The sequence below is a fragment of the Cinclus cinclus genome, chromosome 6 (assembly GCF_963662255.1).
Source record: "Cinclus cinclus chromosome 6, bCinCin1.1, whole genome shotgun sequence".
NCBI lineage: Eukaryota > Metazoa > Chordata > Aves > Passeriformes > Cinclidae > Cinclus > Cinclus cinclus.
The window spans coordinates 26,613,824-26,628,803 of record NC_085051.1 but is presented as its reverse complement, the minus strand read 5'-3'; the positions used below and the strand labels follow the sequence as shown (position 1 = coordinate 26,628,803).

Below are 14,980 nucleotides of genomic sequence, written 5' to 3'. Positions count from 1 at the left end.
ATTTTGGTGTTTAGAAATTTCAGTTTAAGTGGCTGGTTGCTATTATTTTCCTGTTATAAAGTGACCAACTTACTTCTTTCCCCTTTCCAGTGGGAAATGAGTAGCATATGATATTACAGGCATATTCAGAATTTAAAGTTTTGTGTGCTTTCTTCCCAGTATAATTCAACACAGTAACTTGTTCCAACTTCATCTAATTATTCATCTCTTCCAAACAGAGGTTTTTCTAGCAGGTTTTGCAGTTGTGCATGACAGTTACATGTCCAGGGAAAAGCTTATTTCAGTTAATTCACTTTAAATGCAACATATCCTATGCTGTCAGCAAGTTCTAGTTTTATCTTGGAATTCCCCATCTGAGGAAGGTGTGGGCAAGATACGTTCTCATTTTAGCTGTTTCTAAACACGTAATTCCAAAGCATCAGATTTGTCCTGTGATGTTTAATGTGCTTTTGGCCAAGCATTAGTGTAACTTGCTGGCTTCTGAGAGGTTGGAGGAGGGAAGTGTTTCAGATACTGCCAACTTCCCATTTGCGTTGTGTGATCCTGCCCCAGAAATGCAGTGACCTTGAAACACCCTGTCCTGGATTGTACTTATTGGACGTGTAACTGGGGAATTTTAGGGAGTGGGAACAGCTGTGAGATGCTGCCCTTAATCTATCTCAGCTGAGAGGTTGGATCATTTTGTTTATATTAATTCAGTCACAATTAAATGGCAAGGAGAGTGTGTTGATCCCATTGCATAGTCCACCACAGATGAGCTAACGGAACTAACTAAATAAAGCCTACCCTCATGGCTTACAGTGCTGCTATTCCCAGGATAAGGTACAGTGCTGCAGAGTGGCATAACTGCCACTTTGAGTAAGGTCCAAGTAACTTGGTAGAAATAACTGTTATAATAGCTGTAAGAATTCAGATGGGTTAAGCCCAAGATTTTCAAGCTGTACAGTGCATTGTTTAATGTAATTTCTACAGCAGTCATGACAGCTGGTAAGGGAGCACACTGAAAGGGGTGGTATCTTAAGTCAACAATGTAGGATTCACCAAAGATTGTCAGAACTTTAAAAGCGTATAGCCAGCCAGCAGCTTAAATGATGTGCCCCATTCTTTTATTTCTATGTACATGGATAAACATTTTATTCCCCAGTTATGTTTTATAAAGGCTGCACAGCTGACTGAAATAGCAGATCTACGTGTGCACATAGTTTTCAACATGTAGGAATATGTACTTTACACAATTAAGTGTCAACAGAAAATACAGGGAGGGACACTTTGCATAAATAATTACTGCTGTACAGATTGAATGTAATACTAGGCTGTTTTCTTTAGAAGAGACCAACCAGAAAACTTCAGTGTATCCAATTATCACTGCGACCATATCCCTAGCAGGGCTGGCAACTTGTTTCCAACACACTAATCAAGATGTCCACAAGCCTGCTGCAGACATGGGACAGTCTGGACTTCCTGAGAACTCTTCTCCTCATTCAGTGTCTGTTTTCAGCAAGAGAGAAGTAAATGATACCGTTGCTGAAAGATTTTTACTGGATCAGAGTAGCACTTCTCTTTCAAAGCATCCGGTCCTTCTAGAAATGCCAGTGGATAAAACCCCCATATTGTCAACAGAACCATCTGAGCAACACTTAACAGCGGCTGCAGTCCCAGCAGAGAAAGGGAATAGAAGGAGGAGAAGGTTGAGGAAGAAGAAAACTCTGAGGGCAGCCCATGTGCCAGACAACAGCGATACAGAGCAGGATATGATTGACTTCAAGCCTGTCCGGAAAGTCAAGGGTGGAAAGGTTCCTAAAGGAGAAAAAGTTACTACATCTACTCCACCAAGAGAAGAGGGTGGAGTTACTGCTCAAGCAGCAAGGAACAAAAATGGGAATGATAGTGATGCTTCTCTGGAACTAGTGGAAGTTTCAGCACCTCAGTGTGAGGTGGTTGATGTTGGTTCATCAGAGTCAGGAGATGAGAAACCAGACAGTCCATCAAAGAGGGATTCATGCAACTCTGTGGATCAAGCAGTCCTAGAGGCATCTTGCTCTGGTTATGATGAAGTGAGCTCCACCAGTGAGATTGGCACAAATTATACAAATGATGGGAAAATAAGGTGAGTTTATTGTGGATTGTGAAATTATTTCACTCTGAGAAGTGAAATTATTAATATTACATAGTATTCATAAGAGGCCCCTCTTTTACTTTTTTTCATTTCTTTTTTTTTTTTTTTTTTCATTCAGAAAGTGTTACATCAGTGGCTTCAGGAGTGAAATAAAAGGGAAAATAAAAACTGACTTGGCTTTTTTGGTCAACAAGTGAATGTGTCTTGTTACCTACTAATTTCTCTTAATACAAGAACAGGGCTGCCCAGTTTGTTTTGAGCTTACTTGTCACAGCATATTTTCTACGAAGCGTAGAGTCTTGTGTTTTGGAGTATTACCCCAGTATTCTGTCTGGAAATGAACATGCGAAGTCCAGTCTTACTACTGTTTCTTTTTGTCTTGCAGTGTGGCTGAGACACAATCGTTCACATCATCCCTAAAAGGATCAAAGAACTCCTCAGGTATATCTTTTAAGCTTTCATTCTGATGTTTTGTCTGTAGTATCTTGAAGGACTTCGAGTTAAATTTTGATCAGCCTACTTCCATAGGCTTGAAGATAAAAGCGTTCACTCAAAACTGAAGTGGGAAGTGACATATACTCACTTACACCATCTTACATTGCATGCTTTGTGTCTTGACTCTTCCACATCCCCCTGCCCCTCCCACATGAATACTATTGCTCCACAGTCTCTGTAGAGCTCTAGGACAAACAATATTACAATCTCATTTTAATTTTAAAGATAATTCTGGACTTAGTCATATGAAGGTATTTTTAGCACTTTATATTGCCCTCTGTCATATTCACAGTCCTCCTGGAATCCACAATTTAACTTAAAGGCACTGAGTCCAGGAAATAGTTCTGCTGGTTAAACCACAGCAGTGTGCTTTCTTGACTGTGTTCTCATAATTGAAAGTACATGTCTCTGTCCCATAGAAGTGTCTTCGGAGCCAGGTGAGGATGAAGAACCTACTGAGGGAACCTTTGAGGGACACTTGGCTGCAGTGAATGCTATTCAGATTTTTGGGAATTTGTTGTATACCTGCTCAGCAGACAAAACAGTTTGTGCCTACAATCTTGTTGTAAGTAATGTTGTGGGAGTGGTGATACATTTATTTCAGTCACAAAGTTGTCTTTTGTAATGCCTTACTGTGTAGTAAAGGAAGCAGCTGCTTTTTCAAGCCCCTAATTAATTTTATACTATTCTCTTCTTCAAACCACTCTTCACCTCCCCAACCCCTTCTCCCTATGAGAGGGAGATAAATTGCCACATGTATCCTGATTTTTTTAGCTGCCCTACCCTCTTCTGTTAGGTGCATATCCCAAGAGGTATTATGGGCCTTTATGCTGACAGACTCTATGCTGTTCTTTTTAGAGCAGGAAGTGTGTGGCCATCTTTGAAGGACATACTTCGAAAGTGAACTGCCTTCTGGTCACTCAGACCAATGGGAAGAATGCTGCACTCTACACTGGTTCAAGTGACCACACTATCAACTGTTACAATATCAAGGTACTCTAACTCTGTGTTGATCTACAGATGCTGCATTTTGTGCAAGTGCTTATTTACAAATACAAATTTTAAAAGCCTTTTAAGCCCATATGATCTGGACACGAACACCAGCCACTTCATACCTCTTTAGAGTAGAGTGGGGAAAAAATCCTCAAACCAAACAAACCATTAACTGATTTACTACTCTAATCTATTGACTTGCTTGTCAGTAGAGTTTTTGCCAGAACAGCATGACATAATCCCCAAATGTTGGGAACACCAAAGTGCAGGGTAGCTGTTTGGCTATGAATCTTACTTGTCTTCCTGTATTTTTAACTTCATTGCTTATGGAAGGCACTGCTCTCTGCTCTATCTTTAGAGCAATCATAGAGAGAACAGGTATCTGTTATGCTGTAGGCATGTGAAAGAGCAGACTGAGGCTTCCTGAAGCTGGATATTTGAGGCTAAATAATAAAAAGATTTGCCCAACCTGTGACTTGAAGGACTAGAAAGCAAGTTTCTGCTTCAGGGAGCAAAATGCCAGAGGTTTTAAACCCTTAAGTTCCCTGTGGGGAACAATGGGGAATCCTCAACCCTTTAAGAGATAATTTTCATATGTGTGTGTGTGTGTGTGTGTGTGTGTGTGTATATACACACACATATATATAGTCAGTAGTCTAAATTTCTGTGCACATTAAAGGTTGAAAGGTTGTGACCAGAACCAAGTATTTGGGGTTATGACTAGTTGTTGAACTACAGTCAAGCCTTAGAGTTGGTCCTGATTAAAATGAGGATCACACGGCCACGTGACACCAGATTCTCAAATGTTTTTCTCCATTTCTGTTGGTTTAAAAATTAAAATCATCATTCTTTACAGTTTTTTTTTTCTTGAGTTGTTTTCAGTTAATGAAAATATTTAAGTGCTTCTTTCTATTGCTAGACCAAAGAGTGCATGGAACAGTTTAAATTGGAAGATCGGGTGCTCTGTTTACACAGTAGATGGCGGATCCTTTATGCAGGTCTTGCAAATGGCACTGTGGTTACTTTCAGCATAAAGGTTAGTTTGTTTAAATATTGGCACCTGAAAGCCTGTTGGGATGCTGTTTCTTTCCTCTGTGTTTCTTTCCTCTGTGTTTCTTTCCATTCTTTGTCTACAGTAGTAAATGTATTTTTAATGAACAAATGAATGTATTTTGGTATAAATGGTCACTATTGGCCCCTTTCGGTTGTTTATTTTGTCTGTACATGAAGCTGTCTTATCTACATGTCTTTTTTGTTTACCTTTCTTTTAGGTGCTGTATTGTTATGTTATTCCTTAAATTTCCTCCTTGCCTACATAATATAAGGAGTTATTTATTTGATTTGGAAACTTAATTGTTAAGATGCAATTCTTACTGCTGCTATTTTGTGTTATTAAACTGAAGTCAGATACTGTAACAAGCACAACACCAGAAGGACTCAATGGTCTAGTCAGTGTCATAGCGAAATTTTAAATCTTAAATACCATTTCTTTCTTCCCCCACCAGAATAATAAACAGGTTGATACCTTTGAATGCCATGGCCCTAGAGCAGTGAGCTGTTTAGCCACAGCTCAGGAAGGAGCACGCAAGTTGCTGGTAGTGGGCTCCTATGACTGCACCATCAGCGTGCGAGATGCGCGGAATGGGCTGCTTCTCAGAACACTGGAAGGTCACAGCAAGACTATTCTCTGCATGAAGGCAAGTGTCTCTGAAAATACATTTTGGACAAAGAATGCTTAAAATGATGAGCAGATTGTGACAGGAAATAAGAGGATTTCTCTGTTTTGAATTACAAAAACTGAGCAATTTGGTAGGGAAATTTGTCTCTTTTTCCTTGCCATATTTCATGTTCCCAGCTGCCACATCTATGTCTGTGTTTTGAACTCTTCAGGGATAGTGATTTCCATCACTTCCTTGGGCAGCCTTGATCATCCTTTCAGTTAAGGAAATTTTCCTAATACCCATTCTAAACTTACTCTGGTGCAGCTTGAGGCTGTTTCCTCTTGTCACTTGTTAGGGGTTAGGAGCATCATTTTTCTTAGATGAGCACCATATAAGCATGCAGCATATCTGAAATTTGCAGGAAACATTGGGGTTTACTGAGCACCTGCAGAGCAGCATTCTGTATTCAGTTTGCATGGTCCCGGATTTGCTGCTGAGCTGTCCATGAGAATAATCCATAGGTAGGATGAGTTAGCCTGTTGGGCTGCAAGTTAACAGTTTCTTATGTCAGTTGACAAATGCCAAAAATCATTGTAATACATTTTCTAGCTCTTATGTGAAGAACTCTGCGTGATTTTTCTGATTTTTTTCCTTCATAGTCTTGATTTTTATTTTTTTTAAGGTTGTGAATGATCTGGTATTCAGTGGCTCCAGTGATCAGTCTGTCCATGCCCACAACATCCATGTAAGTCTCATACGGAAAAATGGAATGACTTTTGCTGCTAAGGCACTGTATTTCTCTGCTATAAAGTCAGTTTTTCCAGAATATTTGACTGGTGAGGCAAATCGCTTCCAGAAAAGGAAGTCTCATGATTTTGTGAATGTGACTATGCACTGTAGGTAGCTCTGGAGGCATGAGGAGGCTACATAAATCTGCTGACTCTTGTCACATGATAGACAATGCCTTTTTATCTGGGAATCTTGCTTTTGGAAATATAACTATGAACATGCTAATAATTTGGAAAAGGTTCAGAGAAAAGCCATGTGAGATATTCTGGTGGGGTAAAAGCTTCTATTTTACTGGAAGAACTTCAGGAATACTGTGTTCCAAGCTAGATGGTTCACCTTTGTCCTAGCAGAAGCATTCATGTAGTTATGCAATAAGTTAGATTAAGAAACTGATCAGAGGGAAATTTTAGTTGACATAAAAAGAGTATACTTCTGTGTATTTAGCTGGATTTGCTAACTGATCCTTGTGGTTACATTAATACTGCTAATAGCATGGTACTAGTTTCAGGATGTGTGGGAATATGTAATTTATGATAGAAAGAATCAATTAGGTTGGAAAAGACCTCTGAGATCACAGGGAGCAGCCTGTGACCAAACACCACAACATCAGCTAGACCATGGAATTGTCAGCGTCCAGTCTTTTCCTAAACACTTCCAGGGACAGTGAGTCCAACACCTCCCAGGGCAGCCCATTTGAAAATCTAATCACCCTTCCTGTGAATAATTTCTTCCTGGTATCCAACCTCCCCTGGCGCAGCTTGAGGCCATTTCTTCTTGTCCTGTCACTGGTAGCATGGGAGAAGGGGCTGACCCCTCTCTGGCTACATGCTCCTTTTAGGGAGTTGTAAAGTGTGATAAGGTCCCCCCTGAGCCTCCTCCTCTCCAGGTTAAACAACCCCAGCTCCTTCAGCTGCTTCTCATTACACTTCACCAGCTTCTTTCCCTTCTTTGGACTCACTCCAGCACCTCAATGTCCTTCCTGAGCTGAGGGGCCCAAAACTGGACACAGCACTTCAGATGTGGTCTCACCAGTGTCAAGTACAGGGGATGAATCACTTCCCTGGTCCTGGTGGCTCGTGTTCAGAAGCAGAAGAGGGGAAGAAAGAGAACTTTACACAGACCCATGAATTTCTATTGTACTGGAATGGCTCTGTGTTAGGATGGGAAAACAAAAGGATAAGTAGTATTTGATCATAATCTTTAAGTGCCTTCACAGGGAATGGAAGTGTAATAAGGGGTGTTTCCATTTTTGAGTAGTGAGCACTGAAGCTAGCTACCCTATATGGGTTAGGTAAAACCATTTTGTTCTTTCGTTTAAGAAAAAACAAACCAAACACATATTTACCTTTGTTTTTTCTTGGTGCAGACTGGAGAGCTGGTACGGATCTATAAGGGCCATAACCATGCAGTAACAGTTGTGAACATTCTTGGGAAAGTCATGGTGACAGCATGTCTGGATAAATTTGTTCGTGTTTATGAACTACAGGTAGGAAAAGAGGTGGTTACTAATGACTTTTATCTAATATGTGTTAATTCATGATTTTAAAGTCAACTAGAAGTCATCTTTGTACTTTCTGGTCTCTAGCCCATCCTTATTTTTCCAGTCAGTCAATATGTATATAGTTGTCTCACCAATCAAAATACATGGGTTTTAAAGAATATAACCTAAACCATTTTTTTTAGAACCGGGGTTATTCCAAGACAATGACAGCTCAGAAAAGTGGGAAAATGTTAGCTTTGTCTGCTGAGAAAACAAGTGCTTAGCTGGACAAAAGTACTCCCATAAGCAATGTAAGCAAAATTGGGCTTTCAAGGTGGCTGTAAAATTTGGAATCCACCATAGCAGTCTAGTTGCTACCAAGGAAACTGCTCTTGGAAGTATTATCCTTTACATGTCTGTGAAAAATGGCTCTTAAAAAGTGTCGTGCTATTAAATGTCTGTTTCTGTTTCTTTCAAGTCACATGACCGCTTGCAAGTCTATGGAGGACACACAGATATGATCATGTGTATGACTATCCATAAGAGCATGGTAACTCCCTTCTTTTCACTGTTCTTAAAGAGAAAATTGTAATTGCCACAGGAGCATATGAGGCTGAGGCAGTTTAATTTCTTCAGATAAAGAAATCAGCCTGCTGTTTGGCTGTGTTTCCAAGTTGTTCTCAGTCAAAAAATCGAGTGGCTTTAACAGCTTTATACTTACGTAATATTATTGTCTGGGAAAAAAAATCACTGTTCAGCTTACTGTAGTCTTAAAACAATAGTTCTTTTTGCAGTTATGATTACAGTGAGGACACTAGAAATAATAAAATACTTCTGCTTTTTCAAGTATCAGTCGTGTTTGACTTTTACTAAAGGGAATCACTCAAATGCTGGAGAAAAACGTCACCCTCAGCCAAACCTCTAGCAGCCTTTGACAGAACATAATCAAAGGTGTGCAGTTGATTCAGGTGTACAGGTTTCTTCATGCATCTGCCTGCAAGATAAATTTCAGAAGCACTTCTGGATAAATATTTCTTAAAATGGTCTTTAAAAGTGCTTACTTGTCTGCATGCCTAGGAATTTGCAGCAAAGTTTCTTTGAGGTTGTAAAATGAAAGGTAGAGTAGTGATCTGTAGTAACCAAAAGTTAAGTTCAAAGGAACAGATTTCCTGCTAAATGGAATATATTATGCCTAAGTACTGCATCGCAAGTGGGTCCAACCTGAGGCTTGAACTGTGCCCCATCATTGGTCTGTTGTGGGCATTCTCAAATTGAAGAAGGGTTCAAATGAGAAGTTTAGTGATGATTTAAAGGATCTGCATTTAAGTATTTCTGAAATTCTGATGTTCTTCCACATACTTCCTCTCCATCCTTTTTGATATACCTGTAACTGGTTTAGTCCTGGAAATACATTCAACTTGACATTTACACTTACATATTCTTTAACTTCAGTGGATAGTACCATAATTTAAACTTACTGTTACACACGTGACACTATCAGCAATAGAGGCTATGGAAGCATTTCTTACTCATTAGTAGGATTTTGTGAACTATGAATGCAAATATTAGGATAATTTGGTTATACCTATTTTTTAAATGTAGAAGCCTTGCATGCTGATATTTCATTGTTTTTAGCTACACTGAAGTCTCCTTCAAAATTTTACTTCTTAGTTTTTTGGGTTTTTTTTTCTTTTATTCCCAGCTTGTTTATGTATAAATGTTTCTTTTACAGATCTACACCGGATGCTATGATGGCAGTGTCAGAGCTGTGAGGCTTAATCTGATGCAAAATTATCGATGCTGGGTAATTAGCAAATTGTTTTTAGCCTTTGTTATTGAATTTTCTGGGGGTGACTCTAGTCACTTAGTCCTGGGTATCTTGACCTTAGGTTTTTCATAGTTCATTATTTATTAAAATGTGTATGTATTCTTAAAGTACATATCAGTTGGTTATAGATCACTAGCTTCATTTTTTTGTTGTCATTGCTCTGTGTGTGTGTGTATATATATATGTGCACTTTGGGGCAAGTTGTTACTGTAATGTACTGTTCTTTCTGGGAGTTATTAGATGTGTAACTGTTTAATGCCAAAAACTTTGGCTGAGTGACATAGAGAAGCTGATTTACTGTGCTAGATAAGTTTAAATAAATTCCAAATTATTTTGTCACAGGTAATCTTAAATCTTCTAAAGCCTTAATTCTTCTCTTTCTCCTGCCATTCCTGCTGATGATCTAGAGTTGGATAACAGCAGAAAAAATTTCTGTAAAGCTGTAATTAAAGGAATTGGAAATGGAAATACCACTGAAAATGAAAATTGAATAAGATAAAAATTTACAAGAGTTGGCAGGTGTGCTTACAGTCTTGGAAGAATATTGTGAAAGCATTAGCAAAAACTGTATTTCCCTGGCTTATTCCAGTGTGTTGTTTTTTCTCCCAGTGGCATGGATGCTCACTGATCTTTGGAGTTGTGGACCATCTGAAACAACACCTGCTAACTGACCACACAAATCCAAATTTTCAGACCCTGAAATGCCGTTGGAAGAACTGTGATGCTTTCTTTACTTCCAGGAAAGGTTCCAAGCAGGTAAGTGGTGTGGAAATAACATGGCTGTATTTGGTAATACAAAGTACTTTTTATCACCACAATTATGGGACTTGATCCTACTTCTCTTAAAAAGGGTTAAATTATTCTAGCTTTGGCAGGCTTAGCTGCATGTGGTGACAGTCATCCAAGACTTAACAGGGTTCAGTTCAGCCCGTGGCAGATGAACTGTGCAGCTATGCTAATTTGATATACAGTCTGATCCTTAAATATTACATGGAAATAGTAGAAGTCTTAAAATACTCAAGATATTCAACTCAATATACTAGGAAATTTTTGAAGGAAATAAGATTTCTGCCTTGAAAATAGGTTTTTCACTTTTAATTTTTATCCATTGCCATCTCTTTCATTGCTGTTTATTTTCATATGAGATTGTTAGCAAAACCAATCTTTAAATAAGTAGTGCATAAAATTCTGGATAAAATTGGCACAGAATGGGGAAAAAATGAAGAAGGCATTAGAGTTGGATTAAGTGATGTGGAAAGGATTGGGGGATCAGTATAAGGAGAGGTGTTACCAATAGACTGATAGGTAAAATCTGCATTTTAGTCCTTGGCAATATAAACTGCCTTCCTTTGAATGCTTTCCAAAATAGGGGAAGGATGGAAGTTTCTTCAAGAATTAACCAAGAGTAGAATTCTTAATTTCTCCTTAAGTGCTGGCTTTGGATGTGATGTGTTTATTTAATTTGTATGTATCTGGATGTGATTTAATAGCTTGACAATGATAATATTAATCTTCTAAGAAGCTTTAAGCCAAATGAATGTATATTATCTAGAATGTCACTTTCACTGAGGCTTCTAGAATCTTTGGCAAAGCTTTTTGTGAGTTTTTTTGTGGTGATCATAATGATTTTTTTTTTAATTGACTTCTCTGGTTCTTTTCTAGGATGCTGTAGGACACATTGAAAAACATGCTGAGGATGACAGCAGGATTGACTCATGAAGCTTTTCACCTCCCACATTGGGAAGTAATTTTGTATGTCAGAATTATTCCAAATAACATCAGTTTCTTACTCCAGTCTTTCGTCTTTGTTTTCCCACTTGAAATGCAAAAACTGAATGGGGCTGAAATGCATTGCTACGGAGACTGCAGATTGTATTGCACTCTGCAGAAATAAGGCTGGTAATTAAGACTTAGCCCAAGTTCTTGCAAGTTTTTAATTCATTGTTGGACAAGAATATTCCTTCCTCTTGTCTGCCTTGGTTTTTTGTTGTCTTTTTTCAGGTGGTTTTATTTTTTTTTTTTTAAGAAGCATAGTCTTTGGGAAGTCCAAAGGGGTGTTGAAAACTTAGATTACAATAGGTGCTGCTGTTTGCAAACTCAGCTTGAAGCCTGTTAAGTGTCGAAGATGTGTCTGGTTTTGTTGTATCCAATTTTTTAGCTGATTTAAATAAAATTCTGCAAACCAGAGTATCACAAATTTTAACAATGTAACCTGAATATCCAGTGTACATTTTTACTTTCTTCATAAAAAGAAAAGTTATTATATGGAGACTGGAATAAATTAATTTTTTAATGTTAATTGTAACTTATTTTTTATTCCTTGTGTAAAAATTGCTGTAACTGGCACAATATATACAGTGATAGATACCATGCCTCTTGAGGTATTTTGTTTATTTTGAAGAAAGTGGTTATTTCTTGAGAGAGATGCCAGTAGCAGCAAAGCAGCCAAAGCCACGTCTCTACTCACATGCTTTGCAATCTTTTGTCTTTTTCAGTACAGGTCCTAATGTATGGGAAAGAAGTAAGTGGTGTTTGTTTTTCTTTTAATTAAAGTGCAGCATAATCGCCGCTGCTGTCTTGATAAAACACTAAAATTGGATTGCTGGTTTTATGGAATCTTAGTGACTGAGTTTTGCAGTCCCATATCCTCATGGCATAGCAAACCAAGAGAAATGCAGAGGCACTGTGTGTCTGAGTGCATCCACTTTGGTAGTGTTTTGTTTTTGTTGTGAACTAGCATAATTGGCTTGGGCTATATGAAGTTCACAAAAACTCAACTGGAAAGAATGGAGCAGGATTTTAAAGTCTAAAGTGCTCAAGCAGAAGCTGAGGATATGAAATGCATATCACATGTAAAAGTCTTATTTCTCCTAATGCACAGCAAGTACCAGAGAGGCCAGTGCAGAAGAAAAGACTGAACTTGTCAAGGTTCTCCTGCAGGTGTCCCCTTGAGCAGGATTGCCTCACCTTGTGGAGCTCGGTGAAATGCCCTTCTGACACTCTCTCCCCTAATGACACTAATTTAGTGAAGAACCCTCTTAACATTGAGACTAATCTAGCAAGGGACTTTGTGTTCACTTTTGCCTAACTTGCTGCTCACGATAAAATAAGAAGTTTTCCTCAGCTGTAAGAGAAGGCGAGGACAGCGAACTGAGCTGCTTATACACAAAGCCAGTGCTTTTCAATAAAACCTGAGTGGACTGTTTTTACTGAGTGTCTTTTTCACAGCCACTTTCAGACTTGTCAGCCACAGACCAAATAAGTTTTATAGCCTCGTTCTTTGGCTGTAAAGAAGCCTTTTTAAGCTAAGAAAGTGAATGATTCAGGAAAGCCCATGTACGTTCCACTGCCATCAAATCAAGGAACTTCAGGGCCTTCTCTGGAACACACTGGTTTTGTATTATCTTAGCAGACAAGCAGAATTGCTCTTACACTAATGAATATTTTTTGTGAGACAGGAGTAAAATGAATGAGATGCTGTAACATCCTACTTCAGAGACATGGGAATCTCTGAGGTTCTACTGCTTTTGTGGTGATTGATTTTTGTTTGTTTACTTTTTATTAAGCTGTTTGTGGATAGCAGAAAGCCCCAATATGTGGCTCAGACCTCAGGTTGTTCTGAGGGTGTTCTTGTTTTGGTTTCTGGGGGATGTGTGTTTGTGGGTTTGATGTTGGGCTTTTTTAATCTTTCTTTCTGTGGGCTGTGGATGAAGCAATTCAATAGAGAATCAAGTTTAGGGAAGCCTTTAAGCAGTATAGATGTTTTGTGATGGAGAGTGTAATGCTCTAAAGTCTGGGAGCATTTTTGGGGGTTTTTTCATGACCTGAAAGCAGAAGACTGCATAATACTTAAACCATTTCCAAAGGTGTTGATATTCAGGAGTTCTGGGAGTTTTTTGAACCACAGTGAGGGAGCAGTAAGTGTGGCATAAACAGGGTGGGCATCCTAAGCTGTCCTTTGTGGACTGTGCTGCAAGTGAAGGTGTGGAGGTGTGTCCTGAGGAGGAGCCTGTGGGGCAGTAGTGGCATTCTGAAAAATCTGTGTGAGAGTAGATTTTGTTACTTCTCCTTATGATTCTTTACATTCTTTCTGCTGTTTTCAGGAGCATATAAAGATCTTTATCAATAGCTATTGCAACAAACATAGTTACTACACTTTATTTGCATTCCCATTTGCTTGTTGGGTTTATCTTTTCTAGTTGGTGGAAGCGGCCTTTCTTTTTGTGTGGTCTGTGATATTTCCTTAGCTGTCTTGAAAACAATACTCCTGAAAAATATATATTTATTCAGTCCAACTTTAGCAGTGGTGTCTTTTGCTACTTTGTAGGTCATTTCAGATACATTGTAAGAACCCTAAAATAAGTAAGAGGTGGGAAAATAGCAGAGCTGCATGAGTGAAAAATTTTGCTTCATAAATAAGAAACAATTTTTTAAAATCCTCAGGCGTTCAGAGGAAAGTGCTGTACTGTTTTGTCATGAGGATATCTTAAAAGAATTTGCTATAAAGTTGTGCAGCTGTGGAAATCCCTGGGCTTCTGTGGAGTTCTGTGGAGAGGTTTCCTATTTGTTCAGCTGGAATTTGGTGCAGTTTTCACAACCGGCCATTGACTTCTCCTGGAGGCAATTGCAGAAGAGAGATGCCAAAATAATGTTTGTTGGTATTCATTAATCAGATTCTCTCTGGTCTTGGAACTTAGGGTTTTTGACTCCTGATATACCTCTAGTTGAAGAATGTAATAACTTTGGGAAAGTGAGTGGTTTGTGACATTTAACACAGTAATATTTGCATGAAAATTAGTACTGCACATCTGAAGCCAGTTTCAGGAGTGTGTATTTTTGGTTTTGGTTTGTTCTTTATGCAAGTAAAAGTTGTGGGTGGAAGAGTGAGTAGAGTGAGGATTTATTTTGTGGTTAGCTGTGGATTTTTAATTAGTCAAGTGTTAAAAAACAAGTTCTGGACTTGCTGTATGGCTGACTATATCTGATTACATACAGCAGCCCTTTAGGGGCCTTTTTGGATTAGTCTATATTAGTTTCTCCTTTTCTCCTTGAATTTTCAGAGAAAAATAACAGCTGTCTGGCAGTGCAAAACACACTGGCCTAACACTGCTGCTTCTGTATGTCGAAGGGGATGGAGAGAAAACTGCATCTCTTGGTACAAATATGCATCAAATATCCAGGCTTCTGCTTACCTTGTGTCACCTTGTGTGAATTAGTAGACATATTATCAGCACATAAGTTGGCTTCTGCAAAATAGCAGGAGCTTGGCTGTATGGTGTGTTTGAAGTAGTGCAGTTCTTAATGCACATTTTCAAACAGTACAATCATGCTGGATCAAGGTAAATGATAACAGCAAACTTGCAATAAACTACAGGGGAAATATTTTTGTTGGGAAAATACTTTTCCCTTAAGCTTCTATGGTACTACAGTTCAAGCAGTCTAAGTTGTCCAGAGTTGCAGAATATGTGAGGGGGAGGATAAGGAAATGGTTTCAGCTACTCTTTGTAAAATAATGAATCCTCAAAGAGCAAAAATCTGTGTAGGTATATATTCTGTTATTTGCACCTGCCAGCTTCTCAGATTTCATTTTGCTGTAATGTTAAACAGTCTTTTTAAAG

General features: G+C 38.6%; 1 protein-coding gene across 5 annotated transcripts in view; it reads left to right on the top strand.

Annotated features, from left to right (window-relative positions):
* Window positions 1-12,301, top strand: part of ZNF106 (zinc finger protein 106) — a 29,324-nt gene extending 17,023 nt beyond the window's left edge. For 2 of the 5 annotated variants that reach the window (XM_062494929.1, XM_062494927.1), the window contains 12 exons: window positions 1,585-2,107; window positions 2,502-2,557; window positions 3,031-3,176; window positions 3,470-3,604; window positions 4,524-4,640; window positions 5,110-5,301; window positions 5,948-6,010; window positions 7,421-7,540; window positions 8,013-8,084; window positions 9,267-9,338; window positions 9,972-10,118; window positions 11,025-12,301. In XM_062494929.1, coding sequence (XP_062350913.1) covers window positions 1,585-2,107; window positions 2,502-2,557; window positions 3,031-3,176; window positions 3,470-3,604; window positions 4,524-4,640; window positions 5,110-5,301; window positions 5,948-6,010; window positions 7,421-7,540; window positions 8,013-8,084; window positions 9,267-9,338; window positions 9,972-10,118; window positions 11,025-11,081 — 1,700 coding nt within the window. In that variant the 3' untranslated portion in view covers window positions 11,082-12,301. Of the gene's footprint in view, window positions 1-1,329; window positions 2,108-2,501; window positions 2,558-3,030; window positions 3,177-3,469; window positions 3,605-4,523; window positions 4,641-5,109; window positions 5,302-5,947; window positions 6,011-7,420; window positions 7,541-8,012; window positions 8,085-9,266; window positions 9,339-9,971; window positions 10,119-11,024 lie in introns of all 5 variants that reach the window. The other 3 variants (XM_062494926.1, XM_062494925.1, XM_062494928.1) reach the window with 2 other exon arrangements.
* Window positions 12,302-14,980: the final 2,679 nt, after the last annotated feature.